Here is a 27,936-nt window from a genome sequence, read left to right as displayed (position 1 = left end):
TTTTTTTTTTTTACTTTTCCAAGTTAAAAGTTGTTGGAAGAAAGATAAAGCTCCCATAATGTAATAAATAAATAAAATAAAAACATGAATCACAAAATACGAAAAACTGCTAACTAACAGATTTTTTTTTTGTCTAGAAAGAAATTCATGATATATTCATTTTTGGGTGGAATATCTCTTTAAGAAAGAAGTACAAAATTAATGATTTTAGATTAAATATACATCAAAATAAATACATAAATATTATAAAATAAGTGAAGCGGTGTGTAGCACGTTCGCCTCACACCACGAAAGTCGCTGGTTCGAGCCTCGGCTGGGTCAGTTGCTGTTTCTGTGTGGAGTTTGCATGTTCTCCCCGTGTTTGCGTGGGTTTCCTCCGGGTGCTCCGATTTCCCCCACATGTCCAAATACATGCGCTATAGGTGAATTGGGTAGGCTAAATTGTCCGTAGTGTATGTGTGTGAATGAGTGTGTATGGATGTTTCCAGTGATGGGTTGCAGCTGGAAGGGCATCCGCTGTGTAAAACGTGCGGATAAGTTGGTTGTTCATTCCGCTGTGGTTAATTAAGTGGACTAAGCCGAAAAGAAAATGAATGAATGATAATGAAATAAATAGATAAGGTAACCACAATCAAATGTATGGGAACTGCAATCAATTATATAGATTTTTTAAAATATAGATTTTGAAATTTATATTTCCTAGTGAATCTTGAAATGGTACATATAAGAGTTTTTAAAACTTAAATCAATTTTTTTACCAGGTAAAAAACTTTTAAAGGAAGTGCCATTCCCATATTTTTATTTGTCATATTCAAACATGACAAGTAATGCTATGGGAATTGCACTACCTTTAATGGAATGAGTGTGTTCATATATTGACTAACGTAAAAATATTTGACAATACTATTTTTCAGATATCTGTGGTATTTTTATTGCCTTAAAAAGTTTGTTTAGATAATTCACCTTGTTAATATTACTTATTAATAAAACAAATACAGACAAGGGCATGCCTCAGTGTTGAAGGAAATAAATAAATAAACACTACCACCTAGTGGTCACATGTTTGTAATTATTTTAGATAAATGCTACAATATTTGAAGGCATACTATTGTTGGATAACATGTAATATTCTTACGCGGCCCAGTTTCCTTCAGTCAGTTAGAGGATGTGGAATGACACAGATCTGAGGTGGGGTTTGGCCGTAGTGAAGAGTGGTCATAATCTTTGGAGGCTGGTATGGATGGCAGGCCAAAGACTGGCAGCAGCTCTATTGTTGGAGTGGCAGGTGAGTCTGAGAAAGCAGGGGAGATGGTGGAAATTGGAAGGGTGTATTGAGGTTCCTCCTCTGGACCGGTCATGTCTCCGGTGAGCACGAGCTCATCTAAACTCAGTCCATTTAGCTCACTGAGCCGCGGGCCAGAAAAGAAACGCAGGACTGCCTGAAACTGCTGCAGCTCCCAGAAGCTTTCCAGAACCACGAGCAAAACGATCAGTCCGAGCAACAGATAACCTGAAAACAGAGATTTAATACATATAAATTCATTCAAAATATAAACTATAAGACTGTATAAGTCTGACCAGTACATTAAAAATAGTTTTAGAAAAGTTTAGAAGTTTGACCTTACTAGCATACTAACATTTAGGTTGCTAGCATCCTTTAAAACATTGTTAGCATGTTTAACCAAATTAAATTAAAAAATTGAAGTTATTACTTAGCATCACACTTACATGTTTCAACAAATTGCTAGCAAGCTTCAATACATTTTTAACCTTTCCACAGGTTGCTAGCATGCTTTAACACACTGTTTAGCTAACATACACTTTTAAGCTCATAACGTAACTTAGCATGACACTAACATTTTTATTGCAAATTGTTATCTTAAGTTTTAATACATTGTTAACCTTTCCACAGGTTGATAGCGTGATTCAACACACTATTAAGCTTGTTTTAACAAATTAAATTAAACAATTTAAGTTGCTTACATAACTTAGCATGACAAACATGTTTTAACAAATTGCTAGCACGTTTTAATACATTGCTAACCCTTCCACAGGTTGCAAGCATTCTTTAATACTGTTAGCTTGTTGAAAAGTTAAACAATTTAAGTTGCATAACATAACTTAGTAACATGTTTTAGCACATTGCTAGAAACTTTTCACACTTAAATTGTTAACATGTTGTCAAATGCTAACAGGTAATAACCTGTTTATATGCTTTAAAACTTGGTGATGTTTTGTCATGTGTTACAAATTGATAAATACAACAAATGACAAAATGCTAACACATTTTTAACTTTTATCAAGTAGCTAGTAAGCATACTTTCATGGAATGTACACTGCTGACATGTCCAGACACATTTCTAACATTTAAGCAAGTCAGCATGTTTTAACAAGCACAACTTTTAAAATGACAGGCTAAAATAGACAAATATAAAAAATATTCAAACTATAATGTTAGTTTTTTTTTTACAATGGCTATGACAGTTTTTTCAATACATTTAACAAATTTGCCAAACTCTTAATGCAGCAACACACCTAAAACACATTGGCAAAACAATTAATTTCATGCTCAAAATCACACATTGTAAACTAAACCCCAAAACTAATGTTCAAAATACTATAATAAACTAACACAATACACCATGTCTAACACTGCAAACATGAATCATAATCAAATCATTATTCAAAACACTAACACGTGCTCTTCTAACAGGAACATTTAGTCAATCATAACACATTGACAAAAAATAAAACACTCTCATCAGCTAACATTTCAGAGACTGCATTATTATATGTGTCAGCTCTGCCCTTATATCTGAAGCCTCTCTACATTTTTGTTTTGTTGGGTTTAGTAAATGCATGCATTTTCTTTCTTTTGCTGCAGATATTCAATACAAAAAATGAACGACCATCTCAGTGTAGCTTTATAAAATGCACAGTTTATGTACAAACAAAAATACAAACACAGAATTGCTAAAGTAAAGACTTAATTTGCAAAAGGACATCACTGCAAGATATACACACAGAACAAGCACTGGAATTATAATAAAAAAACTAAGTAATCTTCTATCCTACTCTGTCTTCTGCATTTGCCCATCTTCTTTGTTCTCTGGCACAGCACGGTAACTGTGGCCCTTTCGCCTATTATGTTTCTCCCACAGCGACGCCTTTTCGTCAAGTTGAAGCCAGCCTCGTTAACATAGATAATTTCATGTGTGACTTGATTGGCCTCCAACTCCACGACTCTCTGAAAGTAATTAGACACTGTGTCATACTGTACTGTATATCTACTGCATGTACTCATGAACTCCAGGTTTATAGAGTAATTTACTGCAAAACACACTGTGTATAGTACAGTAATGACTGTATTGCATAACCTTACCTGGACATATTGGTGACGGAGTTCTTTGATGCGCTCACTGTTCCTTTCAAAAGCCCAAAGAGTCCTCTTTTAGAAAAAGTATGATCATGTGTGAAACCTCAACACATGAGTGTGCTTTCTAGATAGGAATCAGCTTTGATATATATATATATATATATATATATATATATATATATATATATATATATATATAAAACTGAAATAAGCAATGGAATAAAATACAGGAAATATATTTGTGTCTAAATTCACAATATAAACAGCTGTTCACTTTGACTTTAGCCTATATAAGTTGTGTTTAGAACATGATGTTATCCGTTCTGACATACTGTGTGAAAGCATTGTGAATTTGATGTAAAATTACATTGGTTGTGCTTGTGTGTAAAAAAGGTTCGAGCAATTTAAATTGGCGTTAAATGGATGCATTTTGTGTAAAAGCGAAGCAACAATAAATGTGTTAATTGTATAACCCATGAAGACGGATGTTGTGCTAACTGTGTTGAGAGTTTAGAAAACTTGTTAAATGTATTGAAAAAAACGGTCATAGCCATTGTAAAAAACTGTAATAGATCATGCATTCGGTCTGTTGACTGTTTATTCATTCCTTCATTTTCTTTTCGGCTTAGTCCCTTTATTAATCTGGGGTTACCACAGCGGAATGAACCGCCAACCCATCCATGATCCAGCATATGTTTTATGCAGCGGATGCCCTTCCAGCTGAAACCCATCACTGGGAAACATCCATACACAGTCATTCACTCACATACACTACCACCAATTTAGCTTACCCAATTCACCTATAGCACATGTCTTTGGACTGTGGAGGAAACCGGAGCATCCAGAGGAAACCACTGGTAGAACATGCAAACTCCACACAGAAATGCCAACTGACTGAGCCGGGGCTCGAACCAGCGACCTTCTTGCTGTGAGGTGAACGTGCTACCCACTGCGCCACCGTGACACCCCTGTTGACCGTTTACTTAAAAATAAATTAAAACATTTCTTAGTTGAGTAATCAGTGAGCAATAAACTGAGCTACGAGAATTTATTTTGCCACAAAAATCCCTTATACAAGAGTATCATCCTGAGCATATGAAGCATTTATAAGGATAGCTCACCCCTCCAAAAAAGAAAAATCTGCCATCATTTGCTCACCCTTCACTTGTTCCAAAGCAGTTAACATTAAATTTGTTCTGATAAACACAAAAGAAGATATTTAGAAGAATGTTAGAAACCAGTAACCATTGATATCCAAATTAGAAAAAAATACTATGAAAGTCAATGGTTACAGGTTTCCAACATTCTTCAAACTATCTTCTTTTGAGTTCAAGAGAACAAAAATCAAGCAAAATAGTTTGAAACAAGTCAAGAGTGTGTAAAGGATGGCAGAATTAAAAATTTTAGGTGAACTATCCCTTCAAGTTATAGAATAATTGGACAATACATGACCATAAGGAGAATTATATGTGTAAGAGGCAGAGCTTGTTAAGTGTGTTTATCAGAAAGTCTTATGATCAATAAGCTAATGAATGAATAATTGTTTTGTATTGAGTGTGCCAAAAATACATTACAACTACAAAAATGTATTTTAAACCCCTTAATGATTCAACATTTAAATGAAAGAAATACAATTTGTCTTAATCCTTGAGCTTGTATACTTCTTAAATGCAGATATTAATACCTAAAATAAATACATTGGAAATCTATAAATAATTAATCAGCCCAAGTATTAAGTAACATGAAAAGCCTTCTCTAACCAAACTTCCAAAAAAAAATAAAATATCCTGACTTACAGGAGGTGACGAACTCCAGCCCCTGCCGCACTGCTTGGTTTTGTATTTTGCCAGGCAGGTAGTCACCAAGACCAGTTGTGCTCAGTGAGATAAAACAAAAATACAGCGACTCCAGGTATGTCCAGTCGTCCTCCAGCAGGCAGAGAGCAGCAGCGGGCAGCAGGAAGAAGAGTGCGGCTGTACAAAAGCCGAGGATGCTGCAGTGCAGGAGCGCAGCGTGGCTACGGGACAGACCCCAGAACAGCTGCAAGTTCTGGATAGGGGTGTGAGTTACTCGGGGCAGAAGGGCATGAGTGAGGCAGGACAGCAGCAGCATGGTGAGAGGGATTCCCACGAGACAATAAACCACACAGAACACACGGCCCTCGTCTGAAAGGGGCACGGTGGTGCCATAACCTGCAAAAAAAAACTTGGAGAGTAAAGATTTTGCGGGTTTTTTTTCATTAAAGAATATCATAAACTGTCAACCACACAATAAAATTAAAAAATAAAAAATCAACCAAATATGTCAATCAAATTACTTATCACTCTCTAATTATTATTATTAATGCAAATTTCTAATCAGCCAATCACATAGCAATCACATCTAAACCTGGTCAAGAAGATCTGCAGATCAAACTGATCATCAGAATGTAAAAGAAAAGTGATTTTATTGACTTTGAACATGGCATGGTTATTGGTGTCAGATGAGCTGGTCTGAGTATTTCAGAAACTTCTGATCTACTAGGATTTTCACCCACAACCATCTCTAGGGTTTAAAGAGAATGGTCTGAAAAACAGTGAGTGGCAGTTCTGTGAGCGCAAATGTCTTGTTAATGCCAGAGATTAGAGGAGAATGGATGTGCAGCCGATAAATCTGCAGCAACTACGTGATGCTATCATGTCAATATGGACCAAAATCTCTGAGAAATATTTCCAGTGCCTTGTTGAATCTTTGCCACAACGGATTAAGGCAGTTCTGAAGGCAAAAGCGGGTTCCACCCGGTAAAAGTAAGGTGTACCTAATAAAGTGGCCGTTGAATGTATGTGCAAATATTAACACTTCTTAAATACGACTTTTAATTATATCATGGATTTGAAAAAAAAGCTTCTTCTAGCAAGTTCTGAAGGGATAATTAACTTAACAAACATAAATGAAGCGTTTTGTACTGTTAAATCTTGAAAGTATAATAAATATTTAAAGTATTAACTATAAATGGATACATTTGGCAGATTCACTGTATACTCAACAGAAAAGAATATGCTTCATCTTGAAAGTTCAAATCCATGCATAAACTAGTAACAAATTTTTGTATGCCGAGTGTTTAGATTAAAACATTAAGATAAAAAAATTGTTTAAAATATAAATATAATTAGATCATGCATTTGGTAAGTTGACTGTATAATTACAGGGGAAACATTAATAAATAAACAAATAAATGCATGAATATATAAATACAGTCCATACATGCCAGTTGCATGCCAAATATGTAGACTAAAAATAATAAAAATAAATTGTTTTTCAGATAAACAATAAATAGATCATGCATTTGGTTTACCTGAAACAAACAAAACAAAACAAAAAACACGCTTTATCCAAAATCATTAGGAGAATAAATATACAATAAATAAACAAATAAAGGTTGTGTACAAATTGTGTAGCTCTAGACTTAATGTTGAATATATTAATATTAAAAATTAAATAAATAAATTACAATCTTTAAAATTAAAAGACAGATAATAAGTACACAAACACAAAGTATTGTAATGAATAAACAGACCTCTATATAGGTTATATGTATTTTGATCAAACCTAAACATGGATCATGAACCAATTGACTGTATAATGAAAGTGAAAAAACATAAATAATTCTAAAACACACATTAAAAACTGCAATAAAGTGCTAAACACAATTTTACAGTCAATTGCTGCTTCTATTCTGCCTCATTTACCAACACATGACATTACATAACACTAAAATAGTTGTGATCAATAAATGTGTAGCTATAGTTTTATATGAGAACTGATGACCGCTGCTGTTTATAGAAGGGATACAGCTGCGGCCAGATCAAGAATTATGCTATTTATTAAATTGCACATTAATTGCATTTTATTAACGTCTACCCCTAACCCAGTAATGTAAAAACAGTAATTATAACAAGCATTATTCATATTATTTATTAAATTACTCATTCAATTGCATTTTAATAGCACCTACCCCATCCCAACCCTTCACTGTAATGTAAAACTATTAATTAAACCAAGTATTATTTATCAAATTACCCATTAAACTGTATTTAATTAGCGCCTACCACTCACAGTAATGTAAATATGTTAATTATTGTTGTGCAGAGTCACAAAAAATTACGCTATGTCCACGTGCGAAACCACTATTTGGCCCCAACGGCCTTCCATAATCCACAGCTGTATCCCATCTAGCCGCTGCTCACCTGTGGTCGTGAGGAAGGTGATGACGAAAAACAGCGACGACGTAAAGTCGAAATTACACTCGTCACTGTCTGCTTGGAGTGCAGCCACACCGCGTTTACTAGCAGACAGCACGTCCATTAACAAACCATCCAAACTTCGCTCCTCAACACACGGGTTATCTGCCAGAAAACGAGCTTTCAGTTCACGGACCTCTTGAACCAGCAAATTCTCCTCAGGTTGCTCAAGTACCATCAAAACAACAGCGCCCATGACGATAAACAAGCCGTACGCGACCATCAGAAAGATGAACGCGTGAACACGTAGGAAAGTCAGAGCTTTATCCGCAAGAACAGCCATTGTTAAACTACATTTGTGTGTGTATTACCTCGGTGCAGGTGTGCTGCATGTGTAACCAAACCTGGGCTCTGACATGGAGAGTTCAACACCATGCTGAAAGTTTAATGCAGCGGGTCAGAAGACATCTGTGACACCAGCAGACTGTTCTCTAAAACACAACCTAGAGCAAATGTTTTAATTAGATTTTCAATTGAACAAAAGTCAATACATGCAAGTGTGTAGAAAATATACAAACAATAGCCAATCAGTCTCAATAATAAGTATGTGGCTTGCTTCAAAAAGTCTCCAGAAGCTATAGAAATGAAATGTAATCAGGTAATCTCTGAAAATATGTCTTTAAAACATCAGATCATAATCCAGGGTGTCCGCGGGATCTTAAACAGCATTAAAAGTTGATGAATCAATGCAGAGAAATTTAAAGCCCTTAAAAAGTCTTAAATGCTATTTTACAAGGTATTACATTCTATCTTTTTATTGATTATGCAATGTATGATATGTATAAAGTCTTTCTGAATTAAATCTGCTAATATTAGGATGCTGTGTAGTGAAATCAATGAAATCCTACTAGATGACATCCTGCTGCTTTGTTTACAGTAACCAATGCAACACCATTATTTCTGCAGTTCTATAGGCGCCAATCTGCTGAATTAGCTAGATTTAATACATTTTTAATTAGTATATGAATAATGTTTTAGTTTTAGATTAGTTTCTTACATTAATATTTAGTAAATATACTGTAAGTTAAAATCTTGCCAGGTTCCAGTTGTAACCTTTTAAGTTGTTAAATGGTCTTAAAATGTATGGAAAATCTTAAAAACGGTCTTAAAAGTTTTACACTCTGATTCCTGTAATCAAGATTTCTCTAAAAAGTCACTATTTTCTTTGAGAGTACAATTTTTTTTGAATAAAAATAGAGAACATTTGCTCTTTATTCACAAGATGTAGCTGATATTTCTACTAAAATAATAACATTTAACATTAAATAGGTTATTTAGCTGAAACCGTGGATTTTTGTGGACAAAAAGATGAACAAAAGTCTATAGCTTGTAGCACTTTGAGTGTTGAAAAACATATACAGACAAAACTAAATTAATATATGTGGCTCCTGATGATACAATGAGGTCTTCTGAAGTGAGATAAATTGTCAGAGCAAAAATGTATATATGAAGAGTTCAGATGCAAAACCCTCTAAATGCTGTCTGGAATTTTCTCCTAAAATTAGCTTTTTTCCTCAGCCATCTCTGTTTATGTTCAGTTATTTCACTTTAAAGGCGATAAAAAGAACTTAACCGTTACTATAAAAGAAAAATTAGTGAGCCTACACACAGGAATCTGAGAAAAATGCTAATTTTAGAAGAAAATATCAAACTGCATTTAGAGATTTTTGCATCTGAACTCTTCATATATATTTTCATAAGTAACTTAATTTATTTTATTCTACAGCAAATGGTCCTGAGTATATCAACAGTAAAGAGCATGGCCTTCATGTTGCGTAATGATGTATGCAAACTCAATGCAGTGTTTTGCTCAAATAAAAGAAAACAGTGACTTAAGCTGCGGCCACTCTGGTCTTTTCTCCCCATAGACTTCCATTCATACGCATGCAAATGCGTTAAACCGAAAATGCAAGCTTGTGCGACAAGTTTTGCAGTTCGTAATGTTGCAGAGTTCAGGCCTGACCTGCGAAATCACATCTCTTGACTGCATGAGATCAATCGAGGATCAAAAACTGACCTCTCTGTACAGGAATTTAAAATTTGGAGCAATCGCTCACTTTTAAAATGTCTAATCATCTTGTTTTATTTCACCCCTTTTCGCAGCGCCGTACTACAGAATTTCACAAGCTCAAACTCTAGTGTGACCGCAGTTTTACCAATTCCAAAAAAAAAAAACTTACTCCCATGGCTGTTTATATCAAAGTTGATATTTAGCTGCACCATATTGGTGTTTTGTAACATCTATTTTTTTTTACGAGGGGAATTGTTAGCCCAACGCTCAACCCCTAATCTGGAGGACCAGGACATACTCGCATACACTACAGACAATTTAGCTTGCTCAATTCACCTACAGCACATGTCTTCAGACTTGTGGGAGAAAACGGAGCACCTGAAGGAAACCCACACGAACACGGGGAGAACATGCAAACTCCACACAGAAATGCCAGTTGACCTAGCCGGGGCCCGTACCAATGACCTTCTTGCTGAGAGGTGACAGCGCTACGCACTGCACCACACTTCCCCCCCAAAAAAATGATAAAAATCCTTGCCACTATTACAAACCACATAATAGAGACAACAAAATAATATCTTTTGCCGACATTACATAATGTATTTATTTTTAGCAGTCTAGTCATTGTAAAAACGTCACTCTCATACAAACATACATACTGTAATAACTAAAGCCAATGAAGCAGTATTTGCTCATCTTCATCCTTTGAGAACATTAAATATACACTTTAACTGTCACTATCATCATCAGTAGATTCAAACATAAGTATGAAATAATTCAAAGTAAAATCTACTGATCAGAATCAGAAGAGTAATTCAAAAACGGCCATTCAAAAACATCTCCCCTCTAAAATAATATTTGCCTTATCTGCGTAAAGCACTTCAAAAAGCCATAGCTAGGGCTGTCGCGATACTGGAATTTGGTGCCAATCAATACTGGAATTTTAAAAACGTTCAATTCTCGTAAAAATTCCTTAGAAATCGCTGATTTTTGCCAACAGAAATGACTGTGATTGGCCGTGAAGGTCATCAGTTCACTGAATTCACCGCTGTTTACTAAGTGTAACCATAGATACAGTGACACTGGGGTGTTCTAATTCATCACTCGTAGGTCAGCTTATAGACAAACCAGCTGATCGACGTGACTCCAGTGTCCCTGTATCTGTGTTTACACTCAGTAAACAGCGGTGAGTTCGGTGAACTGATGACCTTGACGGCCAATCACAATCAATAGTTTGCGGGGAAATGGACGCTTTTAAAATTCCAGTATAGATTGTTACCGAATTCCAGTATCGTGAAAACCCTAAATGTAGCAAATAATCGTTTCAGAAATTAAGTATGAGATCTAAAAAAAAGCATTACTATTTTCTCTTGAATGGTTTCTGAGCTTAGTTTTTCACAGAAGATGGCGATGTATGCTTTACAAACAAATGTACTCTGCTTGCATCTAATTCCTTATGAATACCACTTAAACCTAAAATTAATCAAGTTTAAGTGGATCCACAGTGAGCTGTTTAAATTAATCTTATCTGTTGTTAAAATCAGCTCAGAATCAATTCAAGAGGGAATAGTGATGCATCTTGAAAAAAACGTATGCTTTACAAACAGCTGTACTCTGCTTGCATCTAATTTCTTGTTGTTTTCCCAACCCTGTTCCTAAAAACACACCAACATCACACCTTTTCAACCTCTCCCTAATCAAACACACCTAAATAAACTCATTGAAACATTATAAGAGACTTCAAAACCTGAAGTTAATGGGTCAGATAAGGGTGACATCCAAAATATGTACTGTTGGTGTGCCTCCAGGAACCGGGTTGGGAAACACTGCCATTCAAATACCACTTGAACCTAAAATAATTATTAATAAGGTTTAAGTGAATTCATAATGAGCTGTTTAAATTATTCCCATCTGCTGTTAAGATTATCCCACAATCATTGAAGAGAGAATAGTGATGCATTTTGAATGTCAAAAACATTTTAGTATTAGTATTTATATCTGTATTACTCAAATGCAGCCACCAGATGAGATGTCACTGGAGTCTCGTGTTTCTAAAACGTCCCATACGTCACCCTCAGGATTTAAAGAGGCAAGTGAAGTGAGTAATGTGAAGACGTCCAACGGCGCACAGGTTTGCTGACCCTCCCGATGACCGGCAGCTTGTGGGCGTAAGCGCGGGGTGGGAGCGAGGTTAGAGGGGGAGTTGGGGAAAAGCTCGTCTGAAAGCGTCGACCCTGACAGCGTCGGCCCATTTGACGCCCGCCAATGATGAAAGAAAAAGCAGGAGGTCCAGCCTGGGGCAGTGGGAAACGGGCTTTAGGGAAAATGTCTCTGGATTGACTGCTCGAGCGTCCGGGACGTGATGAAGATGACCTGGAACGTGAGACGGATGATGAGGACGAGGACGAGCGGGCAAGAGATCTGCAGACACAGGACAAAAGGAATATTAATGAATAGCAAAAATATTAGCCCTCCTGTCAATTTTATTTTCTTTTTCAAATATTTCCCAAGTTTACCAGAGCCAGGAATTTGTCACAGTATTTCCTATAATATTTTTTTTTTTTTTTGGAGAAATTCTTATTTCTTTTATTTTGGCTAGAATAAAAGCAGTTTTAAAATTTTTAGGCCCCTTAAGCCACATTTTAATTCTAATATATAAAAAACAATATATAAAATTTTTTAATTTTAATTCTAATAATTCAGGAGGGCGGCTAATAATTGTGTCTTCAACTGTAGTTTGGAGATTTTACAGCAGAGACAAAAGCTGCTGATCGGTTTCCTTTTCTATTTCGTCCTTTAATATTCTGTCTCTCTAAAACAATTATTCATTGGCTTTATAAATGTCACTCTAAGCCATATTTCAAATTTCCTGACTCTTTTTTTTTGTACGATTTATGTTTGGCCTTTTTGCCTTTATTAGACAGGACAGTATGGAGACAGGAAGCGAAAAGGCTGAGTTTCCATCACCTATTATGAATAGTATTGGAAGTTAATGAGTTGAGCAGTTTCTCTAGAATTGATAAATTCTGCTATCATTGAATTAAATGCAAAATCAAGCAAAATTTACAGGAGCTTGCACACTTTTTATTTGCTGCAGATGTCCTGCACTTTTGGAAAGTCAGGACACTTGTTAAATTCCTCACATCATCTGTGCAAAATATACATCATCTTAAATATTTACACTCTCAAAAATAAAGGGTTTTGTACACATTTGCACTTAAAGGGTCAATGGTGATACCTCAAATGTACATAATAGTTCCCAAAAACCTAAAAACTAATGTTTTTTTTTTTTCTGCTAAGCAACATATAGGGATAGTTTTAGGCAATAAGAAACTGCATGATCTGTTTGAAAAAAAATTGTGGTATGTGGAGAAACTGCCTTATCTCCTGCACAATAATAACAATATAGAAAATCTAATTAATTAAAATTTTCTAAAATATTTGTTAAACTGGTTTAAATGTAGACAATGATGTATATACACATGTTAAAATGCTTTATTAAGAAGTTTTCTGAAAAGGAAATAGCATTATATATATTTACTTTAATTAAATCATGTGTAACCTATATTTACATGATTTCACCACTTTAAAATTTACTGGTTTTTTTTATAATTATTATTTTAAGGGGATTTTAACCTTTATTTTCACATCACATTATAGTGCAGGCAGGAAAGCGAGGAGCGGAAGGATCGGCAAAGGACCTTGAGCCAGGAATCGAACTCAGGTCACCTCAGAGCTAAGTGTCGATACACTAATAACTAGCCTATTGCGAAAAATAACTTTATGCCAACATAATTTTCTGTATTTGAAATGTAATTTATTTACTTAAAAATAATTTTTAACAGTATCTAAATCAACTAAAGTATCTAAACAGTATATTTTATCTAAATTAGCAAGCTTATTTTTTGAAATTTCTGCACATGAACTGCAATTTGTCTACCTGTTTTCACTTGCAATCTGATCACGAAAACGCATCTTAAAGGCATAGTTAATCCAAAACTGAAACTACTTTCATCATTTACTGACATCATTGAAAAAGAGAAAAAAGAGATTTTAAAGAAAGCTGGAAACCTATAACCATTGACTTCCACATTGTAAATGCCAAAAAGTTAAGGTAACTCGAACCATTTGAGGAAACTGATTGAAACAAACTATTTAAGTTCAAAAACTAATCCTAATGAGTACCGTGAACTTGATCCATTTGAGTAAACGAAGCAATTTGAGCACAGTAAACTGTGTACTTGAGTACTGTAAAACCCAATAGGTTAAGGCAACTCAAACCGTTTGAGGAAAAAGATTGCTGCAAACCCTACGAGTTAAAAAACGAATCTATATGAGTACTGTAAGCTTACTCCATTTAAGTGGAAGTAAAGAGGTATTTAATTAACTCTACCTTTAACACTGAGTTCAAAACTCTTTTTCAAATGAGTAGAATTAACCTTTTCTGCAACTTTGAGTTAACTACACTCATTTGATAAAGTTGGCTGTTTATTTACAGTGCATAGTTTTTGTTTTCATTTATATCATTTTTGTCTAACAGAAACCTCTGTGAAGTTGGCACCCCATACAAATAAATAATCCCTAAAACTACTGAAAGCTGTTTGTTTCTATTTTCCTTATTTAGATATAAACAAAATATTCCGGAAGCCATGATGTCACTTTCCAAGCCAGTTCTCCTAAATCTCACAAAAATGGTTTCAATTTGTGGTGTTCGATTTGAGCAGCACAAATGAAAATTCTACCCGTCCTGCCAAACAACAGAATTTTGATATTTTGGTTAAATTTGAAGTAGCAAACAGGTTTGGAGAGATTTGTATGGCATGGGGTGTTCAGTGATGTCACTGCTTCGAATTCTGAAAACATATTTAAAGATAATTTCAAAGACAAATCCAGCACTATCGAATGTCACTGGTTTTGGCGAATTTACACCAACTGAGGAGAGTGAAAATTTTGAGTAGGCTATCTAAATAGGGGAAATAGATACAGTGTTTGCTTTAACGGCACAAACCAGCACAAACAAATGACACCAGTTTTGTGCAATTTAGGGAAATTGGGGTGGAAAGTGACGTCATGGCTTCCAAAATATTTTGGTTTGAATGCAAACGAATTGTGCTGATTTGGAGCAAGTTGAGCAACTTGGAGTATAAAGTGACGTCACATGGTCGAAAAAATAATAAAAATAATATCTCGCCAATCATCTCAGCACAAACATCTATGTGGCATACAGTAGTTTTGGGGATTATTTATTTTTATGGCATGCCAACTTCACGATGGTTTGCCAGACGAAGGTCTGGAACCACTTGAGGATGATTAAACACATAGTGATTAAAATATCCCTTTACCACCAAAAACTGGACCAATTTTAATTTTCTGTTGTTGCTTGATTCCTACCTCCCCGGGACAGTAGCAGCCAGACTAGGAGGCTGTGGTTCAGTACGTGGGCTTCCATCTTGCCGTGGGCTTATATTCATGCTGGCTGTCAGCTGGGGCATTTTTCGAGTGCTCTCAAGATTAGGGGCAGCAGTTGCAGTCTCTTTTCTGCCCTCTAGAGGCTGACTGGGATCTGCAGGTGCAGCGCCAGCTAGTGGCGGGTCAGTGCTGAAGCGCACTGCCAGACTGTCTCCAAAAAACGAGTAGAGTTCACAGTACATAGCAGGAAGAGATACAGGCGTCCACTCCTCCCATGGGCAGCCGGCTCCACCTGCTTGAAGATGGCTTGCAATGCCAAGTGGAGGTTCGGAAAGAGGTTCTGGTGGTGGGCTGAGGCCCGGCGAGTTTTCTCTAAACCCGACAGCTCCTGTAACAGAGCCCGAAAGAGCAGCACTGCCTCCTTCTGCAGCCAGGGTCAGACTGAGTGCCTTCATCTTCAGCAAACGCTCTACCGCCACCTTCAGGGAGGAAAAGAAAGTAGGCTGTTCATTTTAATGGTTTCCGTTTCTTAATCACGTTCCTGTAGGACCACCACCAACACTGCATGTTATGGATTTCTCCTTTGTCTGACACACCCATTACAGTTATTGTAATGTTTGCGAATGAGCTGAAGATCTGAATCAGGTGTGTTTGTTTAGGGAGACAGGGAAAACATTCAGAGTTGTTGATTCTTCAGGAACATGGTTGAGAAACACTGTTTTAGATGAGTGAACTGCCATCAAAGCTTAGCATGATACTACTGTAAATACATGAACAGAGGCATCTCCAGTATTCTATTGTTTTTTTTTTTTTTTTTTTTTTTAGAACAAATATTGCAAGTAGAAAAGAAATCCAAAACTAAAAACAAAACCAGGATGATGCACTTATTTAAATGGTAAGAAAAATGCAGTGAGAAACGTTTCATGCTCTGTTGCAGCTTTAATTACATGGGAGAAGGGGCTAAATTAATATATGCCAGAATAGCCCGAATAAATGGCAGAATAAGCTTAAGTTACAGTGCATAAGTACACTGTGTATAAATAAATTCATAGTGAAAAATGTAGGGCTCCATCATATTCAAACAATTTTTTTGCAATCCATTTAGATACATGAAAACATTTTACCCAATTACTAAATTAGATTTTTTTGAGATTTAATTATTTTGTATTGATTAGGATAATTTCTCAGTACTGGGTTGCGGCTGAAAGGGCAACCGCTGCAAAAAACATAAGCCAGAGTAGTTGGAGGTTCATTCTGCTGTGGTAACCCTTGATAAATCGAGGACTAAGCAGAAGGAAAATAAATGAATGAATGAATGAATGAATAGGATGATTTTGTAAGGAAGTGTATTTATAGAAGTTATTATAAACAAATTAGAAGCATAGATATATAACAGACACAAATTAAATAAGCTATCCTTTGTTTTCTGAAGGAGTCTAACATTTCTGTTTCTAACGTTTCTGTATTTAGTTACAGAAATTAAAGAATCAAACTATATTTTATAAATAATAATATAATACAATAATAATAATAATAAATATAATAATAATAAATGTTAGTAGTGTTTTGTGTCTGAATGGTTTAAACTTGAAATTCTCACAGTCCCAGGCCATAAAAACACATGTAATGAACAGTCACTTTGTTAAGGTTAAACTTAATTATAACAACTATAATACGACTCAACACTGAATATCCTGCTTTGTGACTATTGCAGATGCGCCCATTGCAAAATAAATGACTAATGACTAGTTTCCCCCATATTTTCCTGCCCTACTTGAAAAGATCGGAAACTTCATACTGCATTTCATGCACTACAGAATTAAGCCCCAGTCACACTGCACTTTTCTCCCCATAGACTTCCATTCATATGCATGCGAATGCAGCAGACCGAAAATGCAAGCTCGTGCGACAAGTTTCGTAGTTCGCTGTGTTGGAAAGTTCAAGCTTGGTGAACTCTGACCTGCAAAATCGCATAATGTGATTGCGTGAGACCAATCGAAGATTAGAACATGACTTCTCTGTACAGGAATTTAAAATATGGAGCAATCGCTCACTTTTTTTAATGTCTGATCATCCTGGTTAATTATGCCCCTTTTCACAGCGCCTTACGACAGAGTTTCGCACACTCAAACTCTAGTGTGACTGCAGCTTTATTACTTACTAGAATGGCTCCATACACTTTGTGCCCATCAGCTTTCACCTGAGCATTAGACACAGAGTAATCATCCAACACAGCTTGCAGATTGGCCCAGTAGGCAGGGAGGTGGGGATAGAGTACACGTTCAACAGCCTGTCAAAACACAAACAAACAAATAAATAAATAAACAAACAGTGTGACGTTTAGGTGTGAAGCTTGTGTTTGTGTTTATGTGCGTTTTTCTGTTTGGGCTTCACCTTCCAGCCAAGGGCATGCAGACCCACTACAGCTCCATAGTGAGAACAGAGAGGCCTAACTGGGTCGGACAGGACTTTTTGCAGAGAGAGCAGGATCTGATGGTACAGGCCGCTCACCAGATCACCATGTGTCCTACAAGATAGCATAGATGAAACAACCAGTCAGACCAGTTTTTGACAGATTCAATTATTCAAAAAAAAGAAGAAGCTTAAACTCAAAAAAAAAAAATAGTCGCATAAGAAAGAGGGGGGGGTAATGTTTTAGAATCTAAAAGGTCTGTGTCTTTTTTTAAATCATCATGTACAATAACTGGAGTTACCGTCACCCCAAAACAAAGTGTTTCTGAATTGATTTTTTTTTTTTTTTTTAAAGTGATTCCAGGCTTATTTCCTGCACAGACCAACATAGGCAGTGCTATAATCTGCATTTGCTGGCCACGGATAACTTTTGACCCTCAAATACTATAGTTGCATCTGTAAAAGTGTTGTTTAGCTTTGCATGCAATTCCAAAGGATGTGGACTTGATATAAATCTATACAATAAAATCAACACTGTTGTTACTGTTTGTATCACTGTATTTACAAAGGCCAAGTAACCCTCAAAAACCACAATAAGCCACTGTCACACTGGACTTTTCGCCTCATGGACTGCAATTCATACGCACACTAATGCGTCAGACTAGAAATGCAAGCTCATGCGACAAGTTTCGCTGCGCTGCAAAGTTCAAGCTTGGTGAACTCTGACCTGTGAAATCGCATCACATGATTGTGTTGAGACCAATCGAGGATCAAAACATGACCTCTCTGGACAGAAATGTAAAATATGGACCAATGGCTTTTTAAAATGTCTAATCATGTTGTTTAATCCAACCCCTTTTCACAGCACAGTAGAACAGAATTTTGCATGCTCAAATTTTAGTGTGACTGCGGCATTAATGGGTAGATGGTAGGTTAATGGCAAAAAAAAAAAAGTTAATTGGTCACAAGCGATAATCAGCTGAATAATCAAATAGATTTTGCCATCTGGCCAATCAGAGCAAAGTAGTCTTTTGGAAAGTGTAATATTGGATAGTTTAGAGAGTGAAATAAACCTTGAACAAACCATTATGGACACTGAGAAAAGAGGTAATGCTGCAATGTATAGGAAAAATCTGATATCGTGATATTTACTTTTTCTGCAATTTATATTGCGATGCGAATACAGTTTCACCAAATGGTTTGAATTGTTGCATTTAATTTCTTTCTGAACAGTCTAATAGTAATCAGGTACAGAAATTGAATAATCATAATACAAAAAATGCTTTTCTTACTTAAGAGTTGTTGTCTCATTTCTATTCCAAATATACATAAAAAAAAAATTTTAATTAAGAAAAAATATTTAGTTTTTACCTTCAGAAGTAATAGGTCAAAATTAAGTTTAACTTAAAATGAGTAAAACAATCAGCTAATGAGTTAAGTAAAAGAATCTTGTTTTCATTTTAAAATGTAGATTTTTGGAAAAGAAACAAGGCAAAAATTCTTAAATGCAATTCAGACTCAATCTGGCAGATCCTGCGATGTGATTATTTCGAATGTGCATGTTGCAGTTTTGATGCTAAAACTATATATTTTGCAGCACTAAAATGTATATTATGAGAAAATTCTTTTTTTAAACATTGGATGAATGTACATCTATTATACAGGTTCCCCCACTTTTTCATGAACAGCGGGTCAAGGACTTTTTAAAAGCACTATTCATTTTAAATCAAGCACCTTTGTACTTCATACCCCCAGCATATGTAGTGCCATGAAAGTCCCTACTGTACTTAAAATTTCACTTACACCTAATATTTACATTAAAATGTCATATTAATGATAAACAGTCATGTTCAAATATGATCTCTGAAATATTGATGTGCATTATGCGTCACGGTTCTTGTGTGAGGTTAAAATTTAAGATTTCAAATTAAGAATTTCTCAGTTTTTTTATTCAGTTTCTAAAAACAGAACAGTACAATTGTTGAAATAACACAATAAACCTTAAATTAAAGCACTTTCAAGGACCTGTGTTTGTTAAGTACTTTTCAGGCCTTGAATTCATCTTTCTGAAATTCAAGGACTTTCAAGAAGTCTGGGTACCCTGATTATAGGAGACTTAAACCAAATTACACCCTTTAAAATAGCATAATACATGCAGTTGAGTTTGGTATAGGATGCTAAAGTTTATTTATTGATGCTTTATTGCCATATCAGCAGCATTGGCTATATTCATGGCAAAAATTTTTTCTAAATATACAATATATAGCATGCAATCATATTGGTTTCTCGGTCACACTTTATAATAAGGTTCATTAGTTAATGTTAATTAATGCATTTACTAACATGAACAAACAATGAACAATACATCTACTACTGTATTTGTTTGTGTTAGTTAACAAAAATACAGTTGTTCATTGTTAGTTCACGTTAACTCATGGTGCATTAAAATGTCTAATCATGTTGTTTAATCTAACCCATTTTCACAGCACAGTAGAACAGAATTTTGCATGCTCAAATTTTAGTGTGACTGCGGCATTAATGGGTAGATGGTAGGTTAATGGCAAAAAAAAAAAAGTTAATTGGTCACAAGCGATAATCAGCCGAATAATCAAATAGATTTTGCCATCTGGCCAATCAGAGCAAAGTAGTCTTTTGGAAAGTGTAATATTGGATAGTTTAGAGAGTGAATAAACCTTGAACAAACCATTATGGACACTGAGAAAAGAGGTAATGCTGCAATGTATAGGAAAAATCTGATATCGTGATATTTACTTTTTCTGCAATTTATATTGCGATGCGAATACAGTTTCACCAAATGGTTTGAATTGTTGCATTTAATTTCTTTCTGGACAGTCTAATAGTAATCAGGTACAGAAATTGAATAATCATAATACAAAAAATGCTTTTCTTACTTAAGAGTTGTTGTCTCATTTCTATTCCAAATATACATAAAAAAAAAATTTTAATTAAGAAAAAATATTTAGTTTTTACCTTCAGAAGTAATAGGTCAAAATTAAGTTTAACTTAAAATGAGTAAAACAATCAGCTAATGAGTTAAGTAAACAAATCTTGTTTTCATTTTAAAATGTAGATTTTTGGAAAAGAAACAAGGCAAAAATTCTTAAATGCAATTCAGACTCAATCTGGCAGATCCTGCGATGTGATTATTTCGAATGTGCATGTTGCAGTTTTGAAGCTAAAACTATATATTTTGCAGCACTAAAATGTATATTATGAGAAAATTCTTTTTTTAAACATTGGATGAATGTACATCTATTATACAGGTTCCCCCACTTTTTCATGAACAGCGGGTCAAGGACTTTTTAAAAGCACTATTCATTTTAAATCAAGCACCTTTGTACTTCATACCCCCAGCATATGTAGTGCCATGAAAGTCCCTACTGTACTTAAAATTTCACTTACACCTAATATTTACATTAAAATGTCATGGTAATGATAAACAGTCATGTTCAAATATGATCTCTGAAATATTGATGTGCATTATGTGTCATGGTTTTTGTGCGAGGTTTAAATTTAAGACTTCAAATTAAGAATTTCCATTAATATTTCAAACCATTAATAAATGGTTTGAAATGTTGCATTTAATTTCTTTCTCGACAGTCTAATAGTAATCAGGTACAGAAATTGAATAATCATAATACAAAAAATGCTTTTCTTACTTAAGAGTTTTTGTCTCTAACTAATGTTAACATGCATGGACTTGGATGTTATTAATGCATTAGTAAATGTTAAATTATGATTAATAAATGCTGTACATGTGCTGTTCATGATTAGTTCATGTTAGTAAATGCATTAACTAATGAACCTTATTGTAAAGTGTTACCGGTTTCATAATAAACATTCATTATACAAAAGATATACGAATAACAACAACAACACTGAAAAGAGATATATACAATCGTTAAGTTTGACTCATGATACATTTTCTAAAATTCCACCAGAAGATAGCTTTTTAAACATTTCCTTAATAAAAACATTTTCTAATATCATTGAAAAAAATCACACATTCATGTTTTATCATCAAAATATTCATAGAAAAGTCACAACTAAGTTTTCCCTACCCTTTCAATAAATATGAGTGTGTAAGTCTTGAGTAGCTGATTCTACATCTCTCATGTGCAACCTGATTACGTCTATTGTCAAAATAGTAATGTAGTTATTTGCGGGATGCTAAAGACATACCAGAAGATGTGGCTGAGCAGAAGGGCGGCGTAGTCTCTGAGGGTCCAGTGGTCATTGAGGGGGTTTATGGAGGCCGCCAGAGGCTCCAGGATGCAGTACATGACACTGGACACCAGACTGCGCACATACGATCCCAGATAAAGGTACGGATTCTGCACCAGACTCTTCACCATGTGGAGAAGCCGGTTTAACTGGTCCAGATCATGACTTACTGATTTCACCTGAGGAAGAGGAAACAGAGAGAATGACATATTATAATATGGATTATATTAAAACTATGGTCGTGATTTTTGTTGGTTTTTCTGTTTATATGGTTAACTGATGGCTATTTTGTGGCATATTATAACAACGTCTTACATAAAATAGCTACAATAAAAAAGCACTTCAAATTTTACTTTAAAATTATTAAATATGATTTTTCACTTTCATATTTGATATACAATATAAATTTATAGCCATACTACTGAGAATAATAGCAGATAGTTCACCTCAGATCTTGAAAAAATAAACCGTTTCAAATGGAACTTTAGAACTAAACACATACGGGTGATTCAGCATGTAGATTTAATAATGTAAAGATTTAATAAATGTTAAATAGGTTATAAACCTTATCATTTTGTAAGGGCATATTCTGTGCTTCTGGATGGCTGTATTTAAATTTCTCTTGTTTCGTTTGGTGCAAACAGCTTAATTGCTTATCACAGCGTATCCAGTCATGAAGCGTCTTGTTAGAACACGACAATACAATGTAACCATCTCACCTAATGTTTACGTTCGTAATATTTATATCATTTGCTAATTATAATATTATGTGGAACTGAATCTGTCTCATGTCGGAATCTGCTACTGTCCTCTGGAGGTGGCATTTTGTTCATGGGCGCATGCTTTCAGAGCTTTTCTAAATGAGTGAATGAAATACACTTATGAAATAATTATTTTTCTACTTAGGCAATCAGGGGTGCTGAAATATAATTGGCTAAGCTAGTATTAGGCAGGATAAAATTATCAAAACTATGACAGCCGTTCCAGCATGGAAAAAAACATTTTCAAAGCAGAATATCCGACTTCAGCACTGTTTTTCAGAAAAACAGTAATGTAGCATGTTTCTTAAATATCTGCAAACATATTATGGTTTTTATTATACTTTAGAACAGTCAAAAACTTACATAGAGCTCCTTTAAAAACATGATTTCTTTTTTAACAGCAATTGCAGTTATTGAAGGTATGTAAATATAAAAGTCGAGGGAATTATTTTTTTTTAATTTACTTCATGGACAAAAGCAAACTTACCCCACTGATGACGTAAACAAAGTAAGGCAAGAGGGCAGCGATCTTTGAGTTGGACTGGAGGTCCAGTAAAGCCACCTGGAAGTAAAATAATACATAGTTTACCTCCTTATCATTTACATTAGCGATTTTGAAAAATGTTTTACATGCTCACCAAATACACTACCTGACAAAAGTCTTGTCGCTTTTCCAAGTTTTAGGAACAACAAATAATAACTGGACTTCTAGTTGATCATTTGGTATCAGAAGTGGCTTATATGAGAGCCTCTAGATTACGCTTATTTTACAAAATTAGTTTTTAATAATTTAATTAGGACAGTAAGTTCTGACTTAGCTTAGACAAAAGGAAATAATCCACAGTATAAAATATGAAGTCATGGTGCAGTGGAAAAATAATTAATATTGTGTATTAATCTCATGTATCTCCCATGTGATTGAACGACTGCATTCATACATCTCTGCAATGACTCAAATAATTTATTAGTAAAGTCATCAATTATATACTTTAGAATAGATCTAACAGGTTTATATTTCTATATATTTTTATTCATGTAGTAGCAAAGCAAAATTTCCAACAGTCTTAAGTGTCTTATACAATATTTTTTGTGAAAACAGTGCGACATTTTTTAGGATTCTTTGATGAACAGACCAAAATTACATATTTCAATTCTTTTTGGTCTCCTCTGATCAATTAAATGCACCCTTTTTTAATCTGACAGCTCATTTCTACTGATAAAGTGACATTACTGACATCCAGTGTTGTACACTAGTACAAGTACCTTCATGAGGTGTGGGTCCTCTCCTAAAATGGCCCGTGTTATTTGCTGATAATACTTCAGAAGATCTTCTGATAGAGACTGAACAGCAGTGGGCACTAACAAAAAAACATCCTGTCAGTTTATTACACATTCATATTATACATAAACCAAAATAGGCAAGTAGGTGGGTAGTTTGGTAGCTAGGTAGCTAGGTAGGTAGGTAGGTAGGTAGGTAGGTATGTATGTGGATAGGTAGATGTATGGATAGATAGATGATAAATGATAGACAGACAGAAAGACAGAAAGATAGATAGATAGATAGATAGATAGATAGATAGATAGATAGATAGATAGATAGATAGATAGATAGATAGATAGATAGATAGATAGATAGATAGATAGATAGATAGATAGATAGATAGATAGATAGATAGATAGACGGACGGACGGACGGACGGACGGACGGACTGACTGACTGACGGACGGACGACAGACCGACCGACCGATCATAGCCGACCGACCATAGCCGACCGACCGACAGACGGACAGAAGGATAGATGGATAGAAGGACAGACAGATAGATAGACGGACGGACGGACGGACAGACAGACAGACAGACAGACAGACAGACAGACAGACAGATAGATAGATAGATAGATAGATAGATGGACGGACGGACGGACGGACGGACGGACGACAGACCGACCATAGCCGACCGACCATAGCCGACCGACCATAGCCGACCGACCATAGCCGACCGACCATAGCCGACCGACCAAAGCCGACCGACCATAGCCGACCGACCAAAGCCGACCGACCATAGCCGACCGACCATAGCCGACCGACCAAAGCCGACCGACCATAGCCGACAGACCATAGCCGACCGACCATAGCCGACCGACCATAGCCGACCGACCATAGCCGACCGACCAAAGCCGACCGACCATAGCCGACCGACCATAGCCGACCGACCATAGCCGACCGACCATAGCCGACCGACCATAGCCGACCGACGGACAGAAGGACAGATGGATAGAAGGACAGACAGATAGATAGACAGACAGACAGACGGACGGACGGACAGACGGACGGACGGACGGACGGACGGACGGACAGATGGATAGACGGACAGATGGATAGACGGACAGATGGATAGACGGATAGATGGACAGACAGACAGACGGACAGACAGACAGACAGACAGACAGACAGACAGACAGACAGACAGACAGACAGACAGACAGACAGACAGACAGACAGACAGACAGACAGACAGACAGACAGACAGACAGACAGACAGACAGACAGACAGATAGATAGATAGATAGATAGATAGATAGATAGATAGATAGATAGATAGATAGATAGATAGATAGATAGAAATTGCAGTTTTTTTTCTTGGTTTATTGATCATAATACAGATGTTGCTGTATTTCATTGTTGTAATGAAATATTTTTGAAGTTCACCTGTGCCTTGAGGTTCTAAATTCCCTTTCCCATCAAGATATGACACATGTACTGCAAATGAGGAAAACAAAATTAGTCATTCTTAAAATGAAATGATACAAATTTTCCTAATGACTAAACCACTCTCACCTCGAACCATCGTCTCTGCACAGCCTTTGGGTATGTTGGTTGCAAGTGCCAACTCCACCAGATTTATCTCCCGATCCTCTACATAGAAAAGTTCTCCTTCCTTTAGTGGACGGAAAGGTAAGGCGTCTTGTGCACCATAGCCGCAAACGGTCTAGAAAACATCCAGATGTTAAAGAGTCACAATGAACACCATTAATATGCATATTATTAACAATGCACTCAAAGCTATACCTCAGTATTGCTCCATCGCAGGGCTCTGTTGAAGTCTTCCACACTCAGTTTCCGTCTCTTCGCATGTCTCATGAACTGTGAGCTGTTCTGTGGGTGGAAAAGCAGATTAAATGTATAGCCTTAAGGTTTTGTTTTTATAACAATGTCTAACAATACCATTTCCTGCTAATGCTTTATAAGAATAAAATGACATATATGAAAAAATATAAACCTAAAAAAGTCACAGTCTAAAATGTATTGAATGTGTTCACACAGGGTATACAATCTGTTTTGATACTTTTTTGAATTTGAGGGAGATGTTCTTCCACTTTGTTAGAAGTTAGTTAGTGGTAGTGTTAGTGGTGTTCCCGGTAAAAAAAGAAAAGAAAATTACAGTATCAAATTAACAAAGAAGTTTCATTGTTATTTTACTATCCAAAATCTTTGTTATTTGTTGTTTGTTTGTAAAGACATTACCTACTAGTTATTGGATATTATTGTTCAACATAAAAACAAATAAATAAATAAAACAGGTTCGGAACAAGTAAAAGGTGAGTTAATGGTCACAGAATGTTCAGTTTTGGATGAGCTGTCCTTTTAATGGGGAGTACAGTGAATTTAGGGAGAAATATCCTTTAATGTGTATACTATAGGCTATTTTATTTAGGGATGCTAACGATTACTTGATGATTGACTGATTGTCAATATCCCTTTATATAATAGACCTTATCAATGACTGATTTAACATAAAAAAATAAATGTTTTTCTCACTTTAATTTTTTTTCTTGCTTCTAGTCCAAAGGCCTACATACTAAAACAAAGTTCTACATTTTTAGTATAGTTAAGGTCAGAATTATTAGCCCCGCTTTGAACTTTTTTTTCTTTTTTTAAACATTTCCTAATGATGTTTAACAAAGCAAAGAAATTTTCACAGTATGTCTGATAATTTTTTTTCTTATCTTATAGTCCTATTTGTTTTATTTCAGCAAGAGAAAAACCAGTTATTAATTTTTTAAGGTCCAAATTTTTAGCAACTTTAAGCTATTTTTTTTTTTTTATCTACAGAACAAACCATCGAAATACAATTACTTGCCTAATTACCCTAACCTACATAGTTAACCTAATTAACCAAGTCAAACCTTTAAATGTCACTTTAAGCTGTATAGAAGTGTCTCGAAAAATATCAAGTAAAATATTATTTACTGTCATCATGGCAAAGATAAAATAAATCAATTATTATTAGAAATGAGTTATTAAAACTTTTGTTTAGAAATGCATTGAAAAAAAAAAAAAACAGAAATTGGAGGAAAAAATAAACAGGGGGACTAATAATTCTGACTTCAACTGTGTGTGTGTGTGTGTGTGTGTGTGTGTGTGTGTGTGTGTGTGTGTGTGTGTGTATATATATATATATATATATATATATATATATATATATATATATATATATATATATATATATATACATACACACACACACATCAGTGCAAACTACAAAGCAAAGCAGGTCCACATACAGATATGGACAAAATGGTTGGTGCCCTTTAACTGAAGAAAGCCCCACAGCAGTCACTGAAATAACTTGAAACGGATAAAAAAAAAATCAATAATCACAAAATAGGTGAAAATAAACAACAAGTTTTGTTCATGTCTGTATAAGCTTTAAATCATTGAGGTAAAGTTGGTTTTATATTCGCTAATTTTAACGGTCCTCATGATTAACTTTACTTACCACGCTATTGGTCTGAAATCGCAGTCAAGTATGACTTCATTCAAAAAAACATTAGCAACATTCAATTGGCTCTGAAGAATGTTATACTTTAATAGTCACATTTTGATAGTCATTAATTGATTTCCCCATTTATAATTTACAAATAATACTTTTATAAAATGACATTATTAATGAGAAAGTCTGAATGTGGAAATATAAAACCAACTGCAGCCCAGTAACGTTAATGAAAAGATGAACTGGTATATGTGACCTGTGTGGCCTCCCTGAGCCGGTAGCACACATCCTCGGCCAGCAGACCCGCCAGTTCCTCGCTGAGCTCCACTCCGGCGCTCTCCGCCATCAGTTTGACGGACTCCCGGGGCACTTCAGCGAAGCGCCGTTCCTCCCTCTCGGTCATCTTCACGTTAGAACTAAAGATGCTGCGGATTAACGTCAGACCCGCGTAACACCAGCCTCTCCTTATTACTCCTCGCAAGGCTGCGTTAGCATAACAAACTGGGGCTAAAAACACGCATCGTACCTTCTTATTGTCAACCGGTGCTGAGTGGGCTCATAAATGTCATTTATTTTCTGATTTACAGCATTGTTGTGAGTACGTTAGCACAAGATGCTAAACTCTTCCGACAACACACTGCTGAACTTGAGGAGGGTGTCCGATTGGC

General features: G+C 35.5%; 2 protein-coding genes across 8 annotated transcripts; both read right to left on the bottom strand.

Annotated features, from left to right (window-relative positions):
• Positions 1–18: 18 nt before the first annotated feature.
• kcnk7 (potassium channel, subfamily K, member 7) lies at positions 19–10,104 on the bottom strand. Of its 4 annotated transcripts, none has more exons than XR_015494803.1 (3): positions 7,603–10,104; positions 4,304–5,568; positions 19–297 (listed from the first exon to the last, which is right to left on the bottom strand). XR_015494803.1 is itself a non-coding variant. In XM_087259512.1 (3 exons), exons 1-3 carry the CDS (start codon positions 8,029–8,031, stop codon positions 1,155–1,157), a joined length of 783 nt encoding a protein of 260 aa, XP_087115638.1. In that variant the 5' UTR covers positions 8,032–8,537; the 3' UTR covers positions 907–1,154. The 4 variants fall into 4 exon arrangements, 2 of the variants coding, with proteins under 2 accessions (XP_087115638.1, NP_001373286.2); XR_015494802.1 differs by lacking the exon at positions 19–297 and adding an exon at positions 907–3,247 and having other exon boundaries at positions 3,383–5,568; XM_087259512.1 differs by lacking the exon at positions 19–297 and adding an exon at positions 907–1,510 and having other exon boundaries at positions 5,173–5,568; positions 8,001–8,537.
• On the bottom strand, positions 9,795–27,936 carry taf6l (TAF6-like RNA polymerase II, p300/CBP-associated factor (PCAF)-associated factor). 4 transcript variants are annotated; one of them, XM_087259515.1, is made up of 12 exons: positions 27,795–27,936; positions 27,525–27,671; positions 25,564–25,650; positions 25,333–25,483; positions 25,204–25,254; positions 23,758–23,852; positions 22,982–23,056; positions 21,692–21,912; positions 17,471–17,603; positions 17,238–17,366; positions 15,059–15,555; positions 10,247–12,088 (listed from the first exon to the last, which is right to left on the bottom strand). In XM_087259515.1, exons 2-12 carry the CDS (start codon positions 27,669–27,671, stop codon positions 11,749–11,751), a joined length of 1,926 nt encoding a protein of 641 aa, XP_087115641.1. In that variant the 5' UTR covers positions 27,795–27,936; the 3' UTR covers positions 10,247–11,748. The 4 variants fall into 4 exon arrangements, with proteins under 4 accessions (NP_001186651.2, XP_087115641.1, XP_087115643.1 ...); NM_001199722.2 differs by having other exon boundaries at positions 9,795–12,088; positions 27,525–27,936; XM_087259517.1 differs by lacking the exon at positions 15,059–15,555.

This window comes from Danio rerio, chromosome 7, assembly GCF_052040795.2.
Source record: "Danio rerio strain M-AB ecotype USA chromosome 7, GRCz13ab, whole genome shotgun sequence".
NCBI classification, from domain to species: Eukaryota; Metazoa; Chordata; class Actinopteri; order Cypriniformes; family Danionidae; genus Danio; species Danio rerio.
This window is presented reverse-complemented; position numbering and strand designations above follow the sequence as displayed.